The 19,423-nt window shown below is 45.6% G+C and overlaps 1 protein-coding gene across 2 annotated transcripts in view; it reads left to right on the top strand.

Moving 5' to 3' along the window:
- Positions 1 to 19,355, top strand: part of si:ch211-186j3.6 (neural-cadherin) — a 146,067-nt gene extending 126,712 nt beyond the window's left edge. The window contains exons 29-34 of one of the 2 annotated variants that reach the window (XR_004775435.1): positions 2,220 to 2,484; positions 3,478 to 3,658; positions 4,795 to 5,039; positions 14,862 to 15,016; positions 16,616 to 18,372; positions 18,612 to 19,355. Coding sequence is in view for 1 of the 2 variants with exons in the window: in XM_035521097.1 (XP_035376990.1) it covers positions 2,220 to 2,484; positions 3,478 to 3,658; positions 4,795 to 5,039; positions 14,862 to 15,016; positions 16,616 to 17,170 (1,401 nt within the window). In the remaining variant the exon portion in view is untranslated. Of the gene's footprint in view, positions 1 to 2,219; positions 2,485 to 3,477; positions 3,659 to 4,794; positions 5,040 to 14,861; positions 15,017 to 16,615 lie in introns of both variants that reach the window. The other variant, XM_035521097.1, reaches the window with a different exon arrangement.
- The last annotated feature ends 68 nt before the right edge of the window (positions 19,356 to 19,423 follow it).

Here is a 19,423-nt window from a genome sequence, read left to right as displayed (position 1 = left end):
GCCGTGACAGGCTACGGATTTCATTACTACTGCACAATGTGAACCAGGCGAAAACTCCACCTCTTCTTTCTCGCTTTCATTAAGGGTGCCGTCGCCACGGTGGCCGCCGATGCTGTTCACATCATACATGCATGAATAGGCCCCTCTCCCATCGCTCTTCTGTCAATTACCCTGGCAACAGGGCTAATTGATGCGATGTACAGCTGCCTGTTTAGCGCTCGCTGATCTATCGCGTTAGGCCACAGAGGCTCAGCGGCACAGAGGCAAATGCTACGGGGCTCTGTAACATTAGTCACTGGCAGCAGAAAGCGTGGTAGCATTAGCCACATGGAGGAGGATCCTTCACTAACAGCGGTGGGGACCTTCAGGGGCCTGGGATGTGAGCTGGTGTAGGTTTCTAGTCTGTCTCCTGCCTTAAGGTTGCATAGGGACTGGGCCATGTGTTGGCATCAGAGGGTCATGCGCTTGAAGTTGGGGGCTTTTCTGCTGTTTGTTATTCTTTGTTTGCAAAACTGCGTGTTTTTTTATTTGTTTATTTTGGGGTGTTTTTTTTATTTCATTTGCACTGAGTTGCATTGTATGCTCGCAGAAAGACCAAAGGCTAGATCAAGCAGCAGAACTAGTATGGTAGGGAAATATTCTCTTCAGACAACAAGCGGCGATAAAACCGTCGTGCAGGAACAGGTGAAGTGCACGTGGTGCACTCAGTCTCTCTCGCTTTCCTTTCTCCTGTCAGAGGGATTCTAAATCAGAGCATGCGAATTTGAAAATGCAGTCGGTTTTTATATACTTATACATTCACATAAATTGCACAGCCCCAAATTTCCATGAGACACTGAGGCATGTAACCCTTCTGCTCTCCTGTCCCGGGGGAGAGATCGGTGGGTTCTCACTCGTTGGTGCGAGCACTGGAGATCAAACGTATGCCGCCAGGAAAGAGAACCAGCGCATCATCGTTAAGCGTCTGGAAAATCTGGAAAGTCGACAGCCTCATGAGTGTGTTTTGAACCTGCTATGAGAAATAAATAAACAAATAATCAAAACTTTGTGCTACAGACTAAGTAGTTACACTTTGCTAATAAAAGTAATAGTTTTTTGGCAGACGTAAGTTGCAGCCTCTGTGCCGGAGCCAGAGCCAGGCAGAACGCTGATAAAAACACGGCCATGTGTTTTCTCACACCTTCTTAATAGCAAGAGAGTGAGAGAGAGAGGCAGGCAGACAGACAGACTTCAACAGATTAGAGCGTGCAAGAGCCGGGGAGAGGAGAGTTGAGGAGTTCAGTGAGGTCATCCTTGTTTATTTTCACCGTTGCATGTTTTTTTCATTACCTTGTTTTGTTTTAATGTGACCTAGACGCTTCCTGGTTCAGCTGTGTTGTTTACTTTATACTCTGTGGCACACGAAAGGCCAGTGTCCTAAATGCAGGCGGCTAAATTATGCTCACTGGGACCTAAGTGGTAGACTTCTGAAAGTGGAATGAGTGTCGAGCCACCCACACAAACACACACACACACACACACACACACACACGATCGCTTGCCTTTATTAGTTAACCTGATGAGTAACACTGCAGCAGATTGACTTGTGAAGTTGGAGAGATGGCATTAGTAAGAGAGATGAGTGGATCTGTCTGTGTGTAGTTAGGCTTGTTGTTCCTATCAAACTAGAAGACACCTGGTATTTTGGTCTCTTCACCAAATGCCTTAATGAAAGCAAGCTGATAAGAGACTAAAGGCAGACAGACAGACGGACATGGGGAGGGCCGGCAGACAGCAGCCGTCTTGTTGGCACTCGGGCAGCTCAAATTGCCAGTGTGGGTGAATTCCCTGGTCCCAGCGTTTCCAATTAAAGGGGCGGTATGTTTAATTCCCTGTGGGGTGGCATCTTATCAGATCCTGGCCCTGTCTGATCGTAGTGGCCTCTAACGGCGTAGCGCTGCACTGCTCTCTGAATCTCTTTCTGCAGTTCTCTTCTCTGGTCTCTTCTGTCTATTTGTTTTCTTGTTTATGTCTTTCTTTTCACTGCTGGGCGAGGAATCTTCTTACTTTGATGTTTCTCTGGCATAGGCTGATTTCTTTTCTACAATGTCTGCACATAACAGCCACAGATAAATATGCTCTGCGGAAGACATTTAAATGTGTTCGATGCTTCTTCTCTCTTTCTCTCTCTCGCTCGCTCTCTCTCTCTCTCCCCCTTTATCTATCTATCCCTCACTCAGATCTTTCAGGGTTTGTTGACAGCTTTCTACAATCTGGGTGACGGTGACTTCAACCTGACCACGCCCTCCCACCGTCTGGACAACGGCGAGTGGCACGAGGTACACCTGGATCGCCACGACAACGAGGTGACCCTGCGCGTGGATGGCGGCGGCGGGCGCCGTGAGGTCACCGGCTCGCCAGGCCACAGTCGCGAGATCGTCGTCGACACGTCCATGGTGATGCTGGGAAATTCGTTCCCCTTGGCGCACAATAAGAGCTTTCAAGGTAGATGTCAGTCCGTGAACCCACGCACTCAAGCATGTCGGAAGCGCAGGGAGATCTTCGCTGCTCAGTTATTAGCTACTGTGTTCAGTCATGTGTGCCCATTTAAAATTAGACTGCCATTTTGCCCACTATATTTATATAATATGCAAGCTTCTCTCAGCTCTGCAGAGCAGGAGATCTCCAGCACTGTGCAATAAAGGATCTGTAACATGTTATGAATTCATATTTTAAGCCCCCACCCCTAGTCGATTACACTCAATTCTATCACCTCTAATGAAAGATTAATGGAGGCGATTAATACATAATGGGGCAGAATGCACCTTTGGTGTGCAGGGAGGGTGCAGAACACGCCAGGCAGAATGATGGGTGATAGGAAGGATGAGCCAGAGGAGGGGGAGAACAGAGGACCAGTGCTCCTGGCACCTCCGCTGCCTGCCGTTACCCAGACTAGCCTCAGGCACTAGCGCCAGCACAGGGGCTTTAATAAGTGTAGCTTAAACACAACTTTCTCCAAAGTCAAGGATATGTTGTGACCGGAGGCACGCATGGAGGGAGACTGTGTGTGTGTGTGTGTGTGTGTGTGTGTGTGTGTGTGTGTAATTGGATTGTATTAATGTAGGCATTAATGAATTGTATTAATTAAGGCATTAATGTAACAAAATTGTTTTGGATTTATTTATTTTTTTTTAATATCATTTGAAAGTGTCTGTAAAACTAACACGAGATCATGTTTTCATTAAAACACCAAAAAAATATGCAAATATCTGTATGACCTTTCATACACTGTTCATGTCCACATTGCATTTGAAACACTTGGATCGTATTTTAGCTATGTAAATGAGTTTGTAATATGATGTACCATGTAAGCTGAGCTGTTTTCATTTTGGTTTTGGTGTGTGCGTGCGTATGTGTGTGCGTTTATGTATTTATGTGTGCATGTGTGTGCATGCGTGTGTGTGTATGCGTGTGTGCGTGCGTGTGTTGATGCGTCAGGATGCATGCGGGATCTGAGACTGAATGGCCGCTCCATGCCCCTGGAGGTTCAGGCGGGTGATGGCGTGAAGGTGATCAGCTCTCTGGGGGTCACGCCGGGCTGCTCCTCAGACTCATGCAGGAGGAACCAGTGCACTCCTCCATTCACTTGTGTAGACCTGTGGAGGGTCCATGAGTGCAGGTATGCATGCATTACTATTGCACTCCTTTTCATATTCTGTCCTAGTTACTCTATCACTTTCATTTACAAATGAACATGCACTTCACATTCTCTCTCTTTCTCTCTCTCCTCCCATTCATTCACTCACACATACACGAGTGTGCTCAGTGTAAGGCGTCTCCTCTCAACAGTTTTGGATGCACCAGAGCCTCTGTGACCATCTGTAAAAGTGCCAGTATCAAGCTGTGACAGGCCTCTCTTCATTCAGGACACCAAGCGCTCCTCTTCCTGTTAGAATAGATTGTGTGTGTGTGTGTGTGTGTGTGTGTGTGCGGTATGAGGTATATCTGTGGGTGGGTGTGTGGGTGCGTGCGGGTTCATGTACCTGTGTGGGTGAGTGTATGTGAGTGTCTTACATGTGTGACTTTGTCCTCGTTGAAGGAACAGAGGGGCTATGTTCTTATCTGCTTGGAGAATACCTTATTCTCCCACTTCTCACTCCTAGCGAGGGCTGCAATCCAGGCAGGTCGTGTATTTCTGTGGTGTCTGTATATGTGTGTTTGCAAGCATACGTGTGTGCAATTTTAGCATTTTTTAAAGCATTTTGCTGGTATTTAGCCATGTTTTCAATAGGAGTACTTTCTGGTCTCCATCTGCTCTACAGAGATTATACCAGTGTCTTCCACTGCCCCCATGTCCACACATGCTGCATATTAGATACACTGTAGGGGTTTATTTACTTTGCACAGGACTGTCAGAATAATTTCGAACCACATCTTGATATGGTAGGGGTTTATAGAAATAATTTTAGTAAAATATGAACATATTTTGTCATTCCTCGTAATGTATAAGGTTTCATGTTTCATTTAAACAGTTTTGATTGACAAATTTGACGGATTTGTATGTATGTTGACTTCCAAAAGTTGAGATAACCCTTAAGTACATGGATAAAGTCATAAATCTCTGTGTTTAATGCAAACAGTCATATCAGCTCTTGTTTTGAGTAAACATAAGCTATCTTTCACCCTAATGTCCTACAACATGTGTCATTAATAATGCCCGCCTGATGGTAATTAATAATGCCCGCTTGATGGTAATTTCCGGAGATAATTTATTCCCTCTCCATCTGTCCACTTTTACGTCTCCTCCAATCCCAGGTGTCCTCCGGGTCACATAGTCAAGGCCAACGCCACGGGCAAGTACTGCATGTACACGCTCTGCGCCAGCCACCCATGCCACCGGGGCACCTGCGTGGCGCAGTCGCCCTCCAAGTTCACGTGCCACTGCCCGGAGGGCTACCGAGGGCACCGCTGTGAGCTCACACTCGCCGTCTACCGCGATGACGTCGGCCTCAGCTTCAGCTCTCTCTTCGCCATATGCATCTGCTTCATGGCGTTGCTAGGTAACTATGACCACCACATCCTCACATACCACGCATGATCACCCCATCACTGCCAAGTTTTACGTCCACAGTTGTGTTCAGGCAGCCAGGACTAACTCTCAAATCAGATTTCTTTTTAGATACAAAACAATAATTGATCAAAATGGCCCTGTTCCCTCCCCATGTGTATAGAACTGTACATCAAATTAGAACAGAAAAGGTCTTACTAGAGTTTTCCTGTTTAGTCTGTGGGGAAAAATATGACTTGACTGTCTGAATGTATCCTGTGGCATGTTCTCCATATCAATGTTATAATGGTCGCATGATCCCAGCTTTGTGATATATGATTACTTTTATGACATGTCTGCCGTTTTCTAATATTCTGGATATGAATATGCGCTTTAGCTGAATGATGTGCAGAGGAGGGTAGGCTTCAATCACATGATTTCATTTCCCATGTTGCGTGTCACACAGACATGGGTGGACCCAGAGGAGCCTGTTACTCATCTTTTTTGGCCCCATTTCTGCTATTTGCATTGATGTCACATGAACTTTACTGTAGGCACACACACACACACACACACACACATACTTGCTCACACATGGACATAAGCCAAAGCAAGTGTTTCAATATGAATCATAGGTCCATAAGAAATTGGGGCGTTTCAAATCTCTCTCAGATTTGAAATCTCTCTCACACTACATGTGAACCAGATAATCACCTCTCTGCTCTTCCAGATGAACTTCACTGTTATGGCCCACATCACACACAGCTGTTCAGGCTGCTCAAGCTTCGGAAGTGTTAATTACTTGATTTGTAGGCAAGCAATGAGCTGTTTACCCAAGCAGGGTTAAAAATCAAGATCAATGCCCCCCCCCCCACCCCCACCCCCACAAAAACGTCAACAAAACAGAGCGTTTGTGTTTTACTTCCTGTTTTCCTGTCTTTTTGTAAATGCCAAGAGGTGAGGGCCAGCATCAGGAAAACTAACGGCTGTCTCTCTCTTGACATTTCGCCCACATACACAGGAGCTCCTGTACAGCTCTCTGAAGATCTATTTTTTTCCTGTTAATAGTTTAACATGACATGCTAACAGCATATGCCCATCTCTTGTCTGAATGCCCCATATATCTTCTACCATTCCAATATAATGAACACCTACCTTCGCCCTCCACACACACGCATACACACAATCACACAAAAGCTCCAGCTCTAGAGAAAACCAGAAGGGTCCTACAGACACACAGCAGAACACTGCAGATAAAGCAAAACTGCTATGGGAGAGGGAGGAAACATTTAAGGTCCTATACAACCACCATACAGCTATAATATACAGCTATATAAGGGTTTTTGTTCAAGCTGTGAAACAGTGAAGCTGTTATTTACAGAGAAGTCAGAAGACCTAAAGAAACAGTAGAAATATCCTTTCTCTCTCTCTCACTCTGTGTGTGTGTGTGTGTGTGTGTGTGTGTGTGTGTGTGTGTGTGTGTGTGTGTGTGTGTGTGTGTATGTGCACAATGGTGTGTGACACTGACCTGCCAGTGGGGTGCCTGGTCCTCTTTTACTCAGTACTGCCAGCTTGCCTTTGGCCATCTTTGGCACAGGGCCTTTGGCATTCTCTGAGGATCTGAGTGGTGATAAGAGAAGTTTTATTCAAGGGGGATTTACTGTAGCACTTGTCAAGTGAGCAATAAACTAGACCAGAGACAGGAACTATACCGAGTTCCAGGAAGTCTATTGCGGAGCACTAAAAGTCTATGACACTGGATTTATTCGGTGAAATTTTTTAAAAACAAAGGCTGGTATGCAGAAATAAAAAAGAGACTTTATGTAAAAGTTTAGCACATTCTTATAAAAAGCGATGAATAATTAAACTTCTTAACACCTTAAATCTCTAAATGTATTACCTTTTGAATAAAATTAGTTCAGCAGTTTAAAAAGGAAAGACTGTAATGAGCAGGCTAGGCCCTTGTTCTCCACCATCTTCCAGCGCACACTTAGTGACCTGCTGCTTTTCATTTGACATGCATGTGAGGGCTCATGCATAGAAGATTGGGCATATTCGTGGTGGTTAAAGTCTCTAGGAAGATTTGAATTGATTTGTGGCCTCGTGGTGTGTGTGTATCCATGTGTATGTGTGTGCACATGGCAGGGACCCATGCTGACTCGCTTGTGTAATGTGAAGTTGAGCAGTTAAGAGGCTCCAAGCCCCTGCTGGCCAGTCCTGGAAACCTAAGGACTACATAACATAACCTAAGGACTACATAAATGCTGACTCACTGCACAACTGGCATGTCCGTCTTTTACCGCTCTGGTAAAATGAAACTCCAACTCAGTGGTGTAAAATGAATAATTCATTAGTAAACCACCAACAGAGTTGCAGTTTACCTGAATCTAATTATCAAATCACAAATAGAGTGTTTTCTGGAAACACCTCAGGCTGATGTGCTTTGAAGGTGAAGTGAATAATTTTGTATAAGTCTGCAAAAAGTCCACTGCAAGAGAAGCACTTGGATTTCCAATGAATTAATCTTGGCAAGGATAGCTCATATACAGAGTCAGGGCCACAGCGAAGGGTTCAGGGCTTCCATTCTCACTCCTTTTCTCACAGCAAACCAAATAATCCCAAAGCCATGTTGACTCTGCCTACTTCTTTCAACCAATCAGCTGTCTTCAGCTCCACAGTGGCAATGTACCAAATCAAGACATCAGTGCGGAACTCATCATGACTGGGTCTTGTCAATGCCAAATGAAGGAATGGGTGATTCCGATTACCATGGATCACTGTATTATTCAAACTGAGCTGGGTACATTCTTTCCCTTCCACGGTGTCTCATTTCATTTGTGTCCTGTCAGATTTCTTCTTCTTCATTTCTTTTTTTTTACTTCCATATACATAATGTCAGTGTGCACTGTAGTGAATTCCATTTGCTTAAATCAAAGAAAAAAGACCACGCACACATTTATTCTTTTTCTGACACACATTCACAGTGATACTCTCCACCTAGAGATGGAGAATGTGTTCTGTAGGAATGTATTATATTTAACATATAAAAAACATTGTTTGTCTTTTTAATTTTCCAGTCTCTTCCTCTTATTTTTTTCTATCATCTCTCATTTTGTTCAGTAATTTCACTGAATGAAATACTCTGTTTAAGATGTGGCCAGTGGTATGGATTCTGCATGTTAAAAGACAGCGGAGTACACGGAACTCCAACACAGTCCCCCCCAACTTTTATGTGGATTTGGCCATTAAGATTGGGTGTTGTCTTAAGATAGCTGTGAAAGTACAGCAGTGTGGGGCTGGCCTCCTGTTGTGTGCCACCTGCGTTGAAAACCCATTAGACCGGATGACAAGCAGAGAGGGGCTGAAGTACCTGCGTGGCTCTGCTGTTTTTGCCACTTTGCTGTGCTTTAACCTGGTAACGAAATGACATGCAGGAATGTCGTGATTCCCGCAAACTCGAGCATAAAGCATTTTAGGCACACTGGAAAGAATGCGGAAGTGAAGTCACTGAATGCCTAACGTGGTGTAATGGTTCTGAGAGCAGCTTCCTACTCCGCTGGCTGGAATGGGTCTTAATGAACAAACTTTGGTGGGAATGCTCAGGTTGTTAAGCAGCAGTAGGAGTGATTGTTAGTGAAAAGAGAAGAAAAGACCTGTAGATCTCTCCATCTATGGAAAGTTGGCCATCGAAAGTTTGGGGGTTATAGGTCTCCCTGACTTTAGTTAGACACACATGTTATAGGGAATAACACTAAAAATGATAATAGTATTTATATTCACATTTCAGAATATTCAAGAGCGCTGTACAAGAAACTACAGTTTTATAGCATATCGTCAGAAGACATACACATGATAAAGATGCTAGGTCATACAATGCATGATGTAAGTGGGAGAAAGCTAATTACTGTCTTTCATAAAGAATTACTTTTAAAGTGGCCCATAATGGTGTTTTGCACTACTTATATATAATTCCTGCTTTGCCCTTCCAGTGGGTGGTCATAACTTCCAGTGGGTTGTCATAACTTCACATTGGAGCCTTCTACCAGACAGAGACCTGGGAGTTTGAGGGTGTCATGCAGTATTTTTACTGTTCCTAGGTTCATTTTCTATTGGACTGAGATTGATGATCTCATTCCTGGGGTCTGTTGGGGCCACTTCTCCAGCTTCAGGGTCACAGCCCCAAGTGTATATAGCAGCTGGTTACACCACTCACTGGTAGAGGTTGGAGGTTTGCACCAGGACCAGGGCATCTCCATTGTGGTCCCTCAGGCAAGTTTTTCCCTCACCTACTGCCTACCTCACTACCAGTGAGAATTAAACAGGAGAGTCACAGCAGCTTGGACGTCGCCCAGGTCAACACGGTCTGTGTCAGATGAATCGGATGAAACATAGGCTACTGGAACAAATACAAGACAATCATGGACAAGAGTGGAGTATAGAAGACTGCTTATGGAATGCTTATGGACTGCTTATGGAATGGAGTATGGAATGCTACTATATAAGCAACCCCGGTATGTGAGGGTATATGCAGAGGATGTGGGAACTATAGATTGTAACATATGGACTAACACCAAAACATCAAGTAGTTCAGTGTTCCAACATCTGCAATCCAACGACCAGCCAGTAACCTGCCTAAAGTGAGTAGGCACGTAGTTATACATGCCTTGTGTCCACTGCTGTTCTGCATAGGCCTGAACCCCTCTCAGTGTGATCATCCCCAATACTGGCTACAGATACCAGATATGGAATGGAAAAACCACCAGCCACCTCCTCTACATGACCAGAAGTACATGCCATAAATAAATAAGACATCGACTCACTAATCCATCTCACCAGGATATACATTAATGACATCGGAATGTCATTTGGACTGGATAAGCTGTGATTGGAAGCAGAGGAAAGGTAGCTAGAACTGTGGGATCGTACTATCGGAAGGTAACATGGCAGATACTGAGGACAGCTAAAACAATCCCACAGGCAGTTGGGCCTCATGAAGGGGCCACGAGGAAAGCAGTTACAGACAAAGACCTACAAAGGGTGAGGTAAGTCAGTTAAACAGGAAGAACAAGATCAGGGCTATCAACACCGACGCGGTGTTGTCATCTACTCCGTTGGCATAATAAGCTGGCCAAAGGAGAAGATAGAAGCCACTGACATCAAGACAAGGAAACTCCTCAAACTGCTTGGAGGGCTTCATCCCAAATCCAGCATTCTGAGACTGTACACTAAGTGGAAGGAGGGGGGCCAAGGACTAGGAACAAGGTAGAAGAAAAGCTAGAGAAATACAAAAGATTTGAAAGGTGGTTCCCATGGTAATTGGAGAACTAGGGGCTGAGTGCGCAGTGGCTCCAACAGATTCCAGGAACAACATCCGAGATCTCTGTCCAGAAGAGTGTAGTCTTAGGAACATCTAAGACACTAAGGGAATGTTTTTCCCTGCAGTTACACCCTGGAATGTTTTTTTCAGATGTTGTGCTGGGTTAATAATGCTATTATTATGTTTATAATAGCATCGTTAAGAAGGCATAATGCTCTGACTCCAAGACAAACAAGTTTGATTGCAGTGTTGCTTAATTAACCCTAAGAGTATGGAAGACTGAGTCTATGTCCTCAATCATATCAAGCAAAATCAATTTTTTCATATTTATTTACCACTTTTTACAACAGTTGTCACAAAGTAGCTTTATAAATGTATGGGCCCATAATGAGCAAGACAGTGGAAAGGAAAAACTCCCTGGATGGAACTAAGGAAGAAACCTTGGGAGGACCAACACTCGATGGAACTCATTGTCCATGGTTAGCCCAGCTAATAAACAGGCCATACTTTATTGCATTATGTTTGGTCTAAATAGCAACTTCAGTATAGATATGGGAATTTATGTCTATCTAAGCGCTCTGCAGAGTGGACTCTTTGTGTGTGTGTGTGTGTGTGTGTGTTGGGGAGGGCTCCATATGAGAGAGTATCTCGGGGGTTATTTTATGTTTCCTTTTACCTTGTCTGTGGTATATTTGTGTGTATGTGTGGGTGTGTGTGTGTGGTGTGTGTGTATGTGTATGTGTGTGTGTGTGTGTGTGTGTGTGTGTGTTTGTGTATGTGTGTGTGTGTGTGTGTGTGTGTGTGTGTGTGGGTGGTGTGTGTGTGTGTGTGTGTGTGTGGGTGTATGTGTGTGTGTGGGTGTGTGTGTGTATGTGTGTGTGTGCGTGGGTGGTGTGTGTGTGTGGGTGTGTGTGTGTATGTGTGTGTGTGGGTGTGTGTGTGTATGTGTGTGTGTGCGTGGGTGGTGTGTGTGTGTGTGTGTGTGTGTGTGTGGGTGGGTGGGTGGGTGGGTGTATGTGTGTGTGTGTGTGTGCGTGGGTGGTGTGTGTGTGTGTGTGGGTGTGTGTGTGTATGTGTGTGTGTGGGTGTGTGTGTGTATGTGTGTGTGTGCGTGGGTGTGTGTGTGTGTGTGTGTGTGTGTGTGGGTGGGTGGGTGGGTGGGTGGGTGTATGTGTGTGTGTGTGTGCGTGGGTGGTGTGTGTGTGTGTGGGTGGGTGGGTGGGTGGGTGGGTGTATGTGTGTGTGTGGGTGTGTGTGTGTATGTGTGTGTGCGTGGGTGGTGTGTGTGTGTGTGTGTGTGTGTGTGTGTGTGTGTGTGTGTGTGTGTGTGTGTGTGTGTGTGTGTGTGTGTGTGTGGGTGGGTGTATGAAGATTAGCTAGGGTCGGCACAGCAGTAAATGTCACAGTTGCCTCATGCAGGTCCTGATTTGGAGCCTTAAAGGATTCTCAAAGGATTTGCCTAGATGATTCTCCTCAGAGAGAGTCCGCTAGCTTACAGAGCCAGGACTGCAGCAGATAACATGCACAGAGAGAGAGACTGTATGTGTGTGTGTGTGTGAGAGAGAGAGAGAGAGAGAGAGAGAGAGAGAGAGAGAGTGAGTGAGTGAGTGAGATACAGTGAGAGAGCATTTCAGAGGGAGAAAGAGTGAACAGTGAGTGAGGATGACACTGCGAGAGAGAGAACAGAGGGGATCAAAATGGGGAGCGGGATGAAGGTAGAGGAACAGGAAGCGAAGATTCCAGGGAAAAGATAGCAGTCCGGACAGAGTGAAATAGGGAAGGAGAACAAGGAAATCTTGGGGAGGTAGTGTGTGAGATGGCACCAGAAGAGCAGGAGTTTATTTAAAGCTAGTGATGAAGACAAATGAAACTCGGGGAGACAGATGGAGAGAGAGTGAGTGAGTGAGAGATGGACAAAGAATCTCCTGCAGTTTGATGGTTCCTGTACTTTTTGGCTTCGGGTTGGCTGGAATAAACACTCCCCTCTTAGTCTCTTGTACTGTGCTTAAGAAGCTGTTATCTTTTGTTGTTTCACTGATCCAAGAGATGTTCTTACTCCACTCTTGGAACATTTGTTTTTAGAATATGTGTGTGTGCATGATGGGTGTCATTCTATGCCTTCATGTACATGAAGAAGCTTGGCTCGTTTCTGATTGTACTGCTGATGCCTGGCCAGTCTCAGCGGCTGCTTGGAAATCCCATAAGGAGGGATCTCTAGCCAGCCAATCGATGAACAAGACCAGCAGCCTAATGTCCCAAGGAGACAGTCCTCATTCAATAGCACTTACTGAATTTCAAAAGTCCCTCACAACTTAAAAACTACGTTTTTAAAGAGAGACCAGCAAAATAAAGTACTGCATAGCATTAACCATAATCAGACTGAAATAGAATGTAGCTTGAATTTAATATTTTTATTTGTTACAAGTAATCTTTGGATGCTAAAATCTTATTCTTTTTGCTCTTCTTTAACTCATTTCTTTATATGTAAACCTGTTTGGGTCCTTCTGTTCTTTTTTAAAGCCACACGACTCCAATAACAACAGAAAAAAGTCTTTATATGTTCCATTTCCTTATTGTTTCATTGGCTAGAATGCTCTGTGAAGTCAGTAAACTCGTGTAACCTTAGTCATGATCACAGGCACTGATTCATCAGCAAGACCCACGGTGGTATGTGTATGGTGTTGGATTACTGAGTGGCATCATGTGACAGCCAAACAAAGCTAAAAATTCTATATTTTCATTATGTGGATGGAGAGATTTTTGGCATTCAAAATCTGGTCCCTTTATCCCTTTTTTAGTTCCCTTATTTATGTTGTGTGTTTGTTGACGCATCCAGAAGTGTGATACTGTGATATTTTCCAAAGTTAGACTCACTGTGTCATTTGAGTTGGACAGGCATGCAGAAACACATTCCGTATGGTGTACTGAACATCCTGTCGCCCTCTCAGACAAAGCCTGCCGACAGCCAGCAGGATGTGTGTGTTAACACACACGCGCGTCAAGGCCCACTCCGATGTTGCCAGAACTGTTTGTGTTCTCTTTGATAAGGCAGCACAGATTGAATAATCTAGAATCCCTTACATGTGTGTAGGGGAAAAAAGTCTTCTATCTAAAAACTGATTCATTGAACAGGCTGCTTTCCATCTTTCTCTTTGAACGCACATGGCTGTGTTTTAAACTGTGAGATTTCTCTGAATATGAGCCAGGCTACCCATTTGCACCTATCAGGGGAGCGAATGGTGCCAAAAAAAATGTCTTTTAGCTCAGGCCATGCACTTTTGGCACCAACGCAGCATGGAAAATCTGTAAGTTGGACAGATATTTGATGTTCACTTTTATGAAGCATGGTTCCTGAAAAGGAGAGATTGCATGTGTGTCCCTATGTGTGTGTCTCTATGTGTAAGTGTGTGTGTGTCTGTGCGTGTGTGTGTGTATGTGAAGTATAGATTTGTAATTTTGTTGCCTGGCTTCCTGTCAAGTGCACAAACACACTGAATATCTGTGGGTTGTCAGGCATTGACACGCTAATTGCGTGTTTTTGCTGATGCTGTTCTCACACATTCTCAACACGCTTGTCACCATGGCCCCTTCTTGATCTGAAAAGCCCCATCTCCTCCGTGCAGCAGTGAAGCAGGATGGCTGGCTGCTTCAAGCTCAGCTTAAACCTTTGTCGAAGTTCTGTAGAAGCTTACACAAAGCATTCAGTAACCTATTTGATTACTCTCCAGAGTATAATTTGTATTTAGCATTACTGTTTGTAATTTGTTGTTTAGCAGCTGGAAGGCTGGACTTCACAGCAGCAGCTGGTCAGCGTGCGAGCGTTGGCACGTGAGGCTCACAGCCCCCACTGACCAGGAAAGAGCATTGAAAGGAGCTGGCAAACGAGACGAGCGCGAGGGAAAAGAACAACATAAAGAAAGCCCCTGAGGAACAGGAGAAAACAATGAGAAAAGAAACCCGGAGTGAGTCAGAGGCCGAGGGAAGTGCATGGAGGAAAAGGAAGATGCAGTGAAGCAGAGGAAAAGCGAATAGCACAGAGAGAAACAGAGAATGCAATGGAAAGAGAGAATTGTGTTGGGAGGGTGGCCAGAATGTGAGCAGAGCTATATTCTATATTACTATAATATAACTCTAAAGGGCAGTTTGGTTCCAGCGAGGACTGATTTAGCCAGAGCGCTCACCAGGGTCCTGTGCTGGGGTTGAGTTGTATGTGATGAAGCTGGGTGCTCTCAATATTCTGACACATTCTATTCTGACACCACCTAAACTGTGGGGCGGTGCTGTGTCCTGTACAGCTTAGCAAAGTGCTGTCTCTTTGTTCATAGACTCTCTTTCTCTCTTCATCTGTCCCTCTAAAGTGCTCTGAGGTGGCAGTTTAACTCAAGCGTCCCTTGAAACAAGGTCAGCCCACCCCCCCCACCCCCCCGTTAACCCGATCCATCTAGAGCTGAGGTCGGGCGCAGGGGTGGCTGGGTAGGGCCAGGCGCAGGGACTAAGAGCGCACGACTCTCTCCGCAGTCCTCCTGCTGGGCATCTTCCTGTACACGCGCTGGCGGAGCTACAAGGGTCTGAAGGAGGGTGTGTACCACGTGTCGGCGCACCACGATGGCTGGGAGGACATCCGCGAGAACGTGCTCAACTACGACGAGGAGGGTGGCGGCGAGGAGGACCAGGTGAGAAGCTTTTCCTGGTGGAGCAGGGCCCCCTGCGCCGTGCTGTGCCATATCACCGTAGACCCGCACAGGAGAAAGGCTGTGTGGCGAATGAACTTTCCTTCTTATTCAAAAGACTGGTTAGCAAGAAAGAACCGTATGAAGTGGCATATTTTCATGTTTACATATTTTTACATGCTTACATATTTTCCAACCTATGCTGGATATGCACTATGCACAACTCCCAGCATAATTTGTACTTATAATTTGTAGTCATAGAAGTTGAAGGTTTACATGAATAAAACCTTCGCTTGCACCCATTTCTGTCTTTGGTTGCAGGCATACAGGGTAGGGGTAGATAAACACAGCCCAAACCCCCGTACGGCCTGAAAGCTAGAGAGGAACACCGAGACAGAGCGCTGGGTCGCCATGACAACCCACAATCCGGGAAGCCAAAATGCCTGGCCACAGTTGTCATGGCAGTCATTCAAACAGAGGTGCTTGTGTAGGGCTGTCTCCACAGCAACCTTTAAGAGCCCACTATCAGCAGTTTTCATAATATCTTGAAACTGTGAGCTGAATGTTTCGAGATGGTGTGACAGTTTGACATTTTACCTATGACATTTTACTGAAAGCATATATACTGGGGAAAAAAAAACCTTCCCCATCTTGGGGTGTCCAACGGCACGGGGAATATAAAGCAAGTACGGTGTTTTGGAGGATATGAGCAGACTGATACCAGCAGTTTTAGTTAAGACGTGTTTACATTTGTTCATCTAAGCTGAAGTGTTTGGCTTTGGTGAATTGTCCCTTATTGTCACACTTATGCCCACTTTATGTAAAATCCTGCAATCTGATTACAACACACGCAGTAGCTCTCTGATCCTCTTCAGTTCCTATGATGAATCTTCATGCATCAGGTAATCAATTACTACACACACCCTCCCCAACTACTCCACACACACTCACCCACTCACTCACCTTACTCTCTCGCTCTATCCACTGCTAATGTATCCCTCCAGAGGCTTAAGTTTGTTCAGTAGCATGTACCCTCATGCTAACCAGGGGAATCGGTTTCGACTGAATTGGATTAATGCTGAAGTGATTATGCCGTGTTGCTTTTTTTTATTATTTATTTATTTTTTTTAAAGAAGCAGAAAGTGCCATGGCAGAGCAATCACGTTTCACCGTGTCGACTTCTCCTGGTCTGTTTACTCCGACGTCTGCCGAGTCTGTCAGAGCTAGCAAGCTCACTCTCGCTCTCTTTCTCTGATGGAGAGAGAGGTGTGCTCACAGAAATGAATCAGACTTTAAAATTAGTGGTATGAGTCAGGATTTATGCCATTAATGGTTAGCAGGAAGAATTCTGTAATAAAGACAAACAGCCCTGCTTATGCTGGCAGTGGTTTCCATTGTGGTGTTGTAGTGCCTGTATCAAGGGCCATAAACCTGTTTGTTAGTGTGACATGCATTGCTTATTATGTTAAGAAAGAACTGGTGTAGGAACACAAATCTTGTTAGCTTATATTAATGATCAGGCCTTTCAAATGAGCTAAAAAAATTTTTTTTTTTCTCATTCCTTTCTTCCTTTATCTCGTTCTGTCCCTCGCTGACTTCCAGAATGCTTATGACATGGCAGAACTTCAGAAGTCCCTGCAGCCCAGCCCGGCCCAGTCAGTGCAGTACAGCCGCACTCGGGCCACCCGCCACCAACCTCCCACTCAGCAGCCGCAGCAGCACCTCCTCCACCAAGCCGAGGCCCCGTGCCGCGCCCCGACCGCCGCCACCAGCACCTCCTCCGTGTCCTCTGGCGGCGGCACACTCCGCCGGGACGTGCCCCCAAGCCGCAGCCCCGCACAGGGCCAGTGCGCAGGGCCCGGGGCCACGCGGGCTGCCCGGCTCACCCGCAAGAGCCTGTCCTTCTCCAGCCAGGACCTAGCGCGCTACCTTTGTGAGATCATCCGCGACGCAGACCAGCATCCAGAGACGGCTCCCTTCGACTCGCTGCAGGTGTTCTCGACGGAGGGCGGCGGCTCGCCCGCCGGCTCGCTGAGCTCCTTCAGCTCGGCAGGCCTGGAGGAGAGCGCCGCCACGCACGACTCCCTCCGGGAGTGGGGGCCGCGCTTCGAGAAGCTCCGGGCTCTGTACGAGAGGGCAGAGGGCAGCGACCTCTGAAGGGTGAGGAGGGGAACCATGCCCTGCTTCCACAACAGAACAGTGAGACCTTGGAAAACTTTCTGTCTGAAAAACCTGAGCATCAGGTTCCTGGATCCAGAATCAAAAAGGATTTTTTTTTTTTTTTTTTCACGTTTATTTAAGCCGAAAGAGGCCTGCTTCGCTTTCTGTCCGTGTCTGGGATTGCGATTTTTTTTACAAAACGTTTCTCCTGAGAACTGAAGGATACGGAGACAGACTCGGCCTGCCCCGGATTACCGATGAGCTGCAAACTGGAGGTGCCAGTCAAAGAAACGAGCATCTGCACATGACACTCCAAGCCTGCTGGAAGCCTCTTTGCAACTTGGACGACTCATGAACAACAGTGAGGGGAACAGGAGCGTTTGCTAACTTTGCGACTTGCACTAGCAGAGTCCCCATCCCACTCCTACCTATCATCCTACCATCCCGTCTTATATATTTGCGTTCCGTTTTTAAGTAAAAGCAGAATGTGCTTGGACACCGGCAGTGTGTAGTTTTTCCCCGGCCTTCAGTGCTTTGCTTTTCTGATCCTTTTGCTGCCTGTGCTGTCAGAGAACCTCGATGCATTCATCGTTCATCAGTAACACCTACGCGCTCAGTGGCTGTCTTGTTTTATTTATTTTTTTATACATACCACTCTCCTCATAAATTTTACTCCCCTTCAGACCGACAGCAGGAGAAAGAAGTGACTGTGGAAGGGAAGAAAAGAAAAAAATAAAGGAGATGCTAGAAACACTAAAAACGAGGGACAGAGCGGCCTTATTGTTCAGCCTCTCTGGCGATATTCGCTAGGAATATAAATCGTGTCCCCTCTCCAGCCAAAAAAAAAGGCACACACTGGTGTGGAATACAAATGTGTGCGGGACACGCTGGACTGTGGTGGGGTGCAGACCACTCCAGAGCTGTCCATTGTTAGGCCCCCTAACACGGCACCAAAACAGGGTGGAGAAAGGAATCAGGTCCGCTGAAAATGAAAGGCTATTTTGTGAGTGGGTGTGGGCAGGGTTGTATGTATGCATGCATGTCTGATTGCATCCCGTGTCTGATTTCTGTGCTGGAGCTTTCCTGATTGGTAGGATCGCAGTCACACGGCTCCACTTTGCTTTGCCTCGCTGCTGACCGCCCCCTCTTGATTACATCCTGAACCTCTGGCAACAAACAATGTGCACCCCAGAGTACAGGTGAGTCCATCTTGGAGCACTGTAGAAGTTAGTGTACATCCATACACCATCTCGACATGCACGCCCCAGTCCACCCCTGCACAGGTTGTTTTAACGGAGTCGCATGGCAGCCACGAGGAGCAGCATGGTACCATAAAAATGCTCACCCAGTGTTCTGTGCATCCTAGGGTGCCCCCCCCCCCCATTTTCTCATTCCCGCCTTTTTTTTTTTCCTTTTTTTCCTTTTTTTGCGAGCACAGGCGCATGTGGAGCGTGACAGGCCGGCTGTGTCGAGTAGGAGTGCGTTAAAAGACATCAGAGTGCTAATCCTAATGTGAACCGATCGCTCGCTGTCATGCTGTGAACCAAAGGATCATGGGAGTCGGCAGCAAAATCGTCACTCTTATTATGGATCTCAAAAGTGCCAATTTCTCTAAAGGCAGCAACACAAGTATAAAATGAGCTTTTCAAGTCGAGAAAACGGTACTGCAGCGTTTGCTATTTTATAGACAAGATAAAAGATCCACGAGGATTGGAGTTTGGATTCATTCCCGTAACACGATTGAGAAGGATACAGATTTAACGGAGAAAAAGATGATAAATGAGACACACGGAGGGTCTGTTTCAAACCCTATAGGGATTCCCATCATGCCAGGCAGACAAGTGCCACCTTAAAATCCAGCTAATGCTGACTATTTGTGTGATGAATATATAGTATTGCATATTGTGAAATAATGTTTTTACCTCATTTGTACATATTGAACAAAAGTTATTGCTTTCGAGACCTCTTTTGGAAAATATCAAGATACCAAGACTCTGCTTATGTGGTTGAACATGAGTTTGGGTTTCTGTGAAAATATCCTGCTGTTTTGTATTTGCCTCATTTGACATGTTTACTTTTTTCTTTCTCAATGAATAAAGTTATTTACTACTATTATGGTTTCAGTGCATGGAGCAAGTCATTTGTCCGTATAGGCTTTAAGAAAAATAAAATTTTGAAACGATCTGATTAGTAATATGTCATATAACTGAAGCTTTAAAAAAAATACAGCTGGGGGTGGGGGGTGCATTT

The sequence above is a fragment of the Electrophorus electricus genome, chromosome 21, assembly GCF_013358815.1.
Source record: "Electrophorus electricus isolate fEleEle1 chromosome 21, fEleEle1.pri, whole genome shotgun sequence".
NCBI classification, from domain to species: Eukaryota; Metazoa; Chordata; class Actinopteri; order Gymnotiformes; family Gymnotidae; genus Electrophorus; species Electrophorus electricus.
This window is presented reverse-complemented; position numbering and strand designations above follow the sequence as displayed.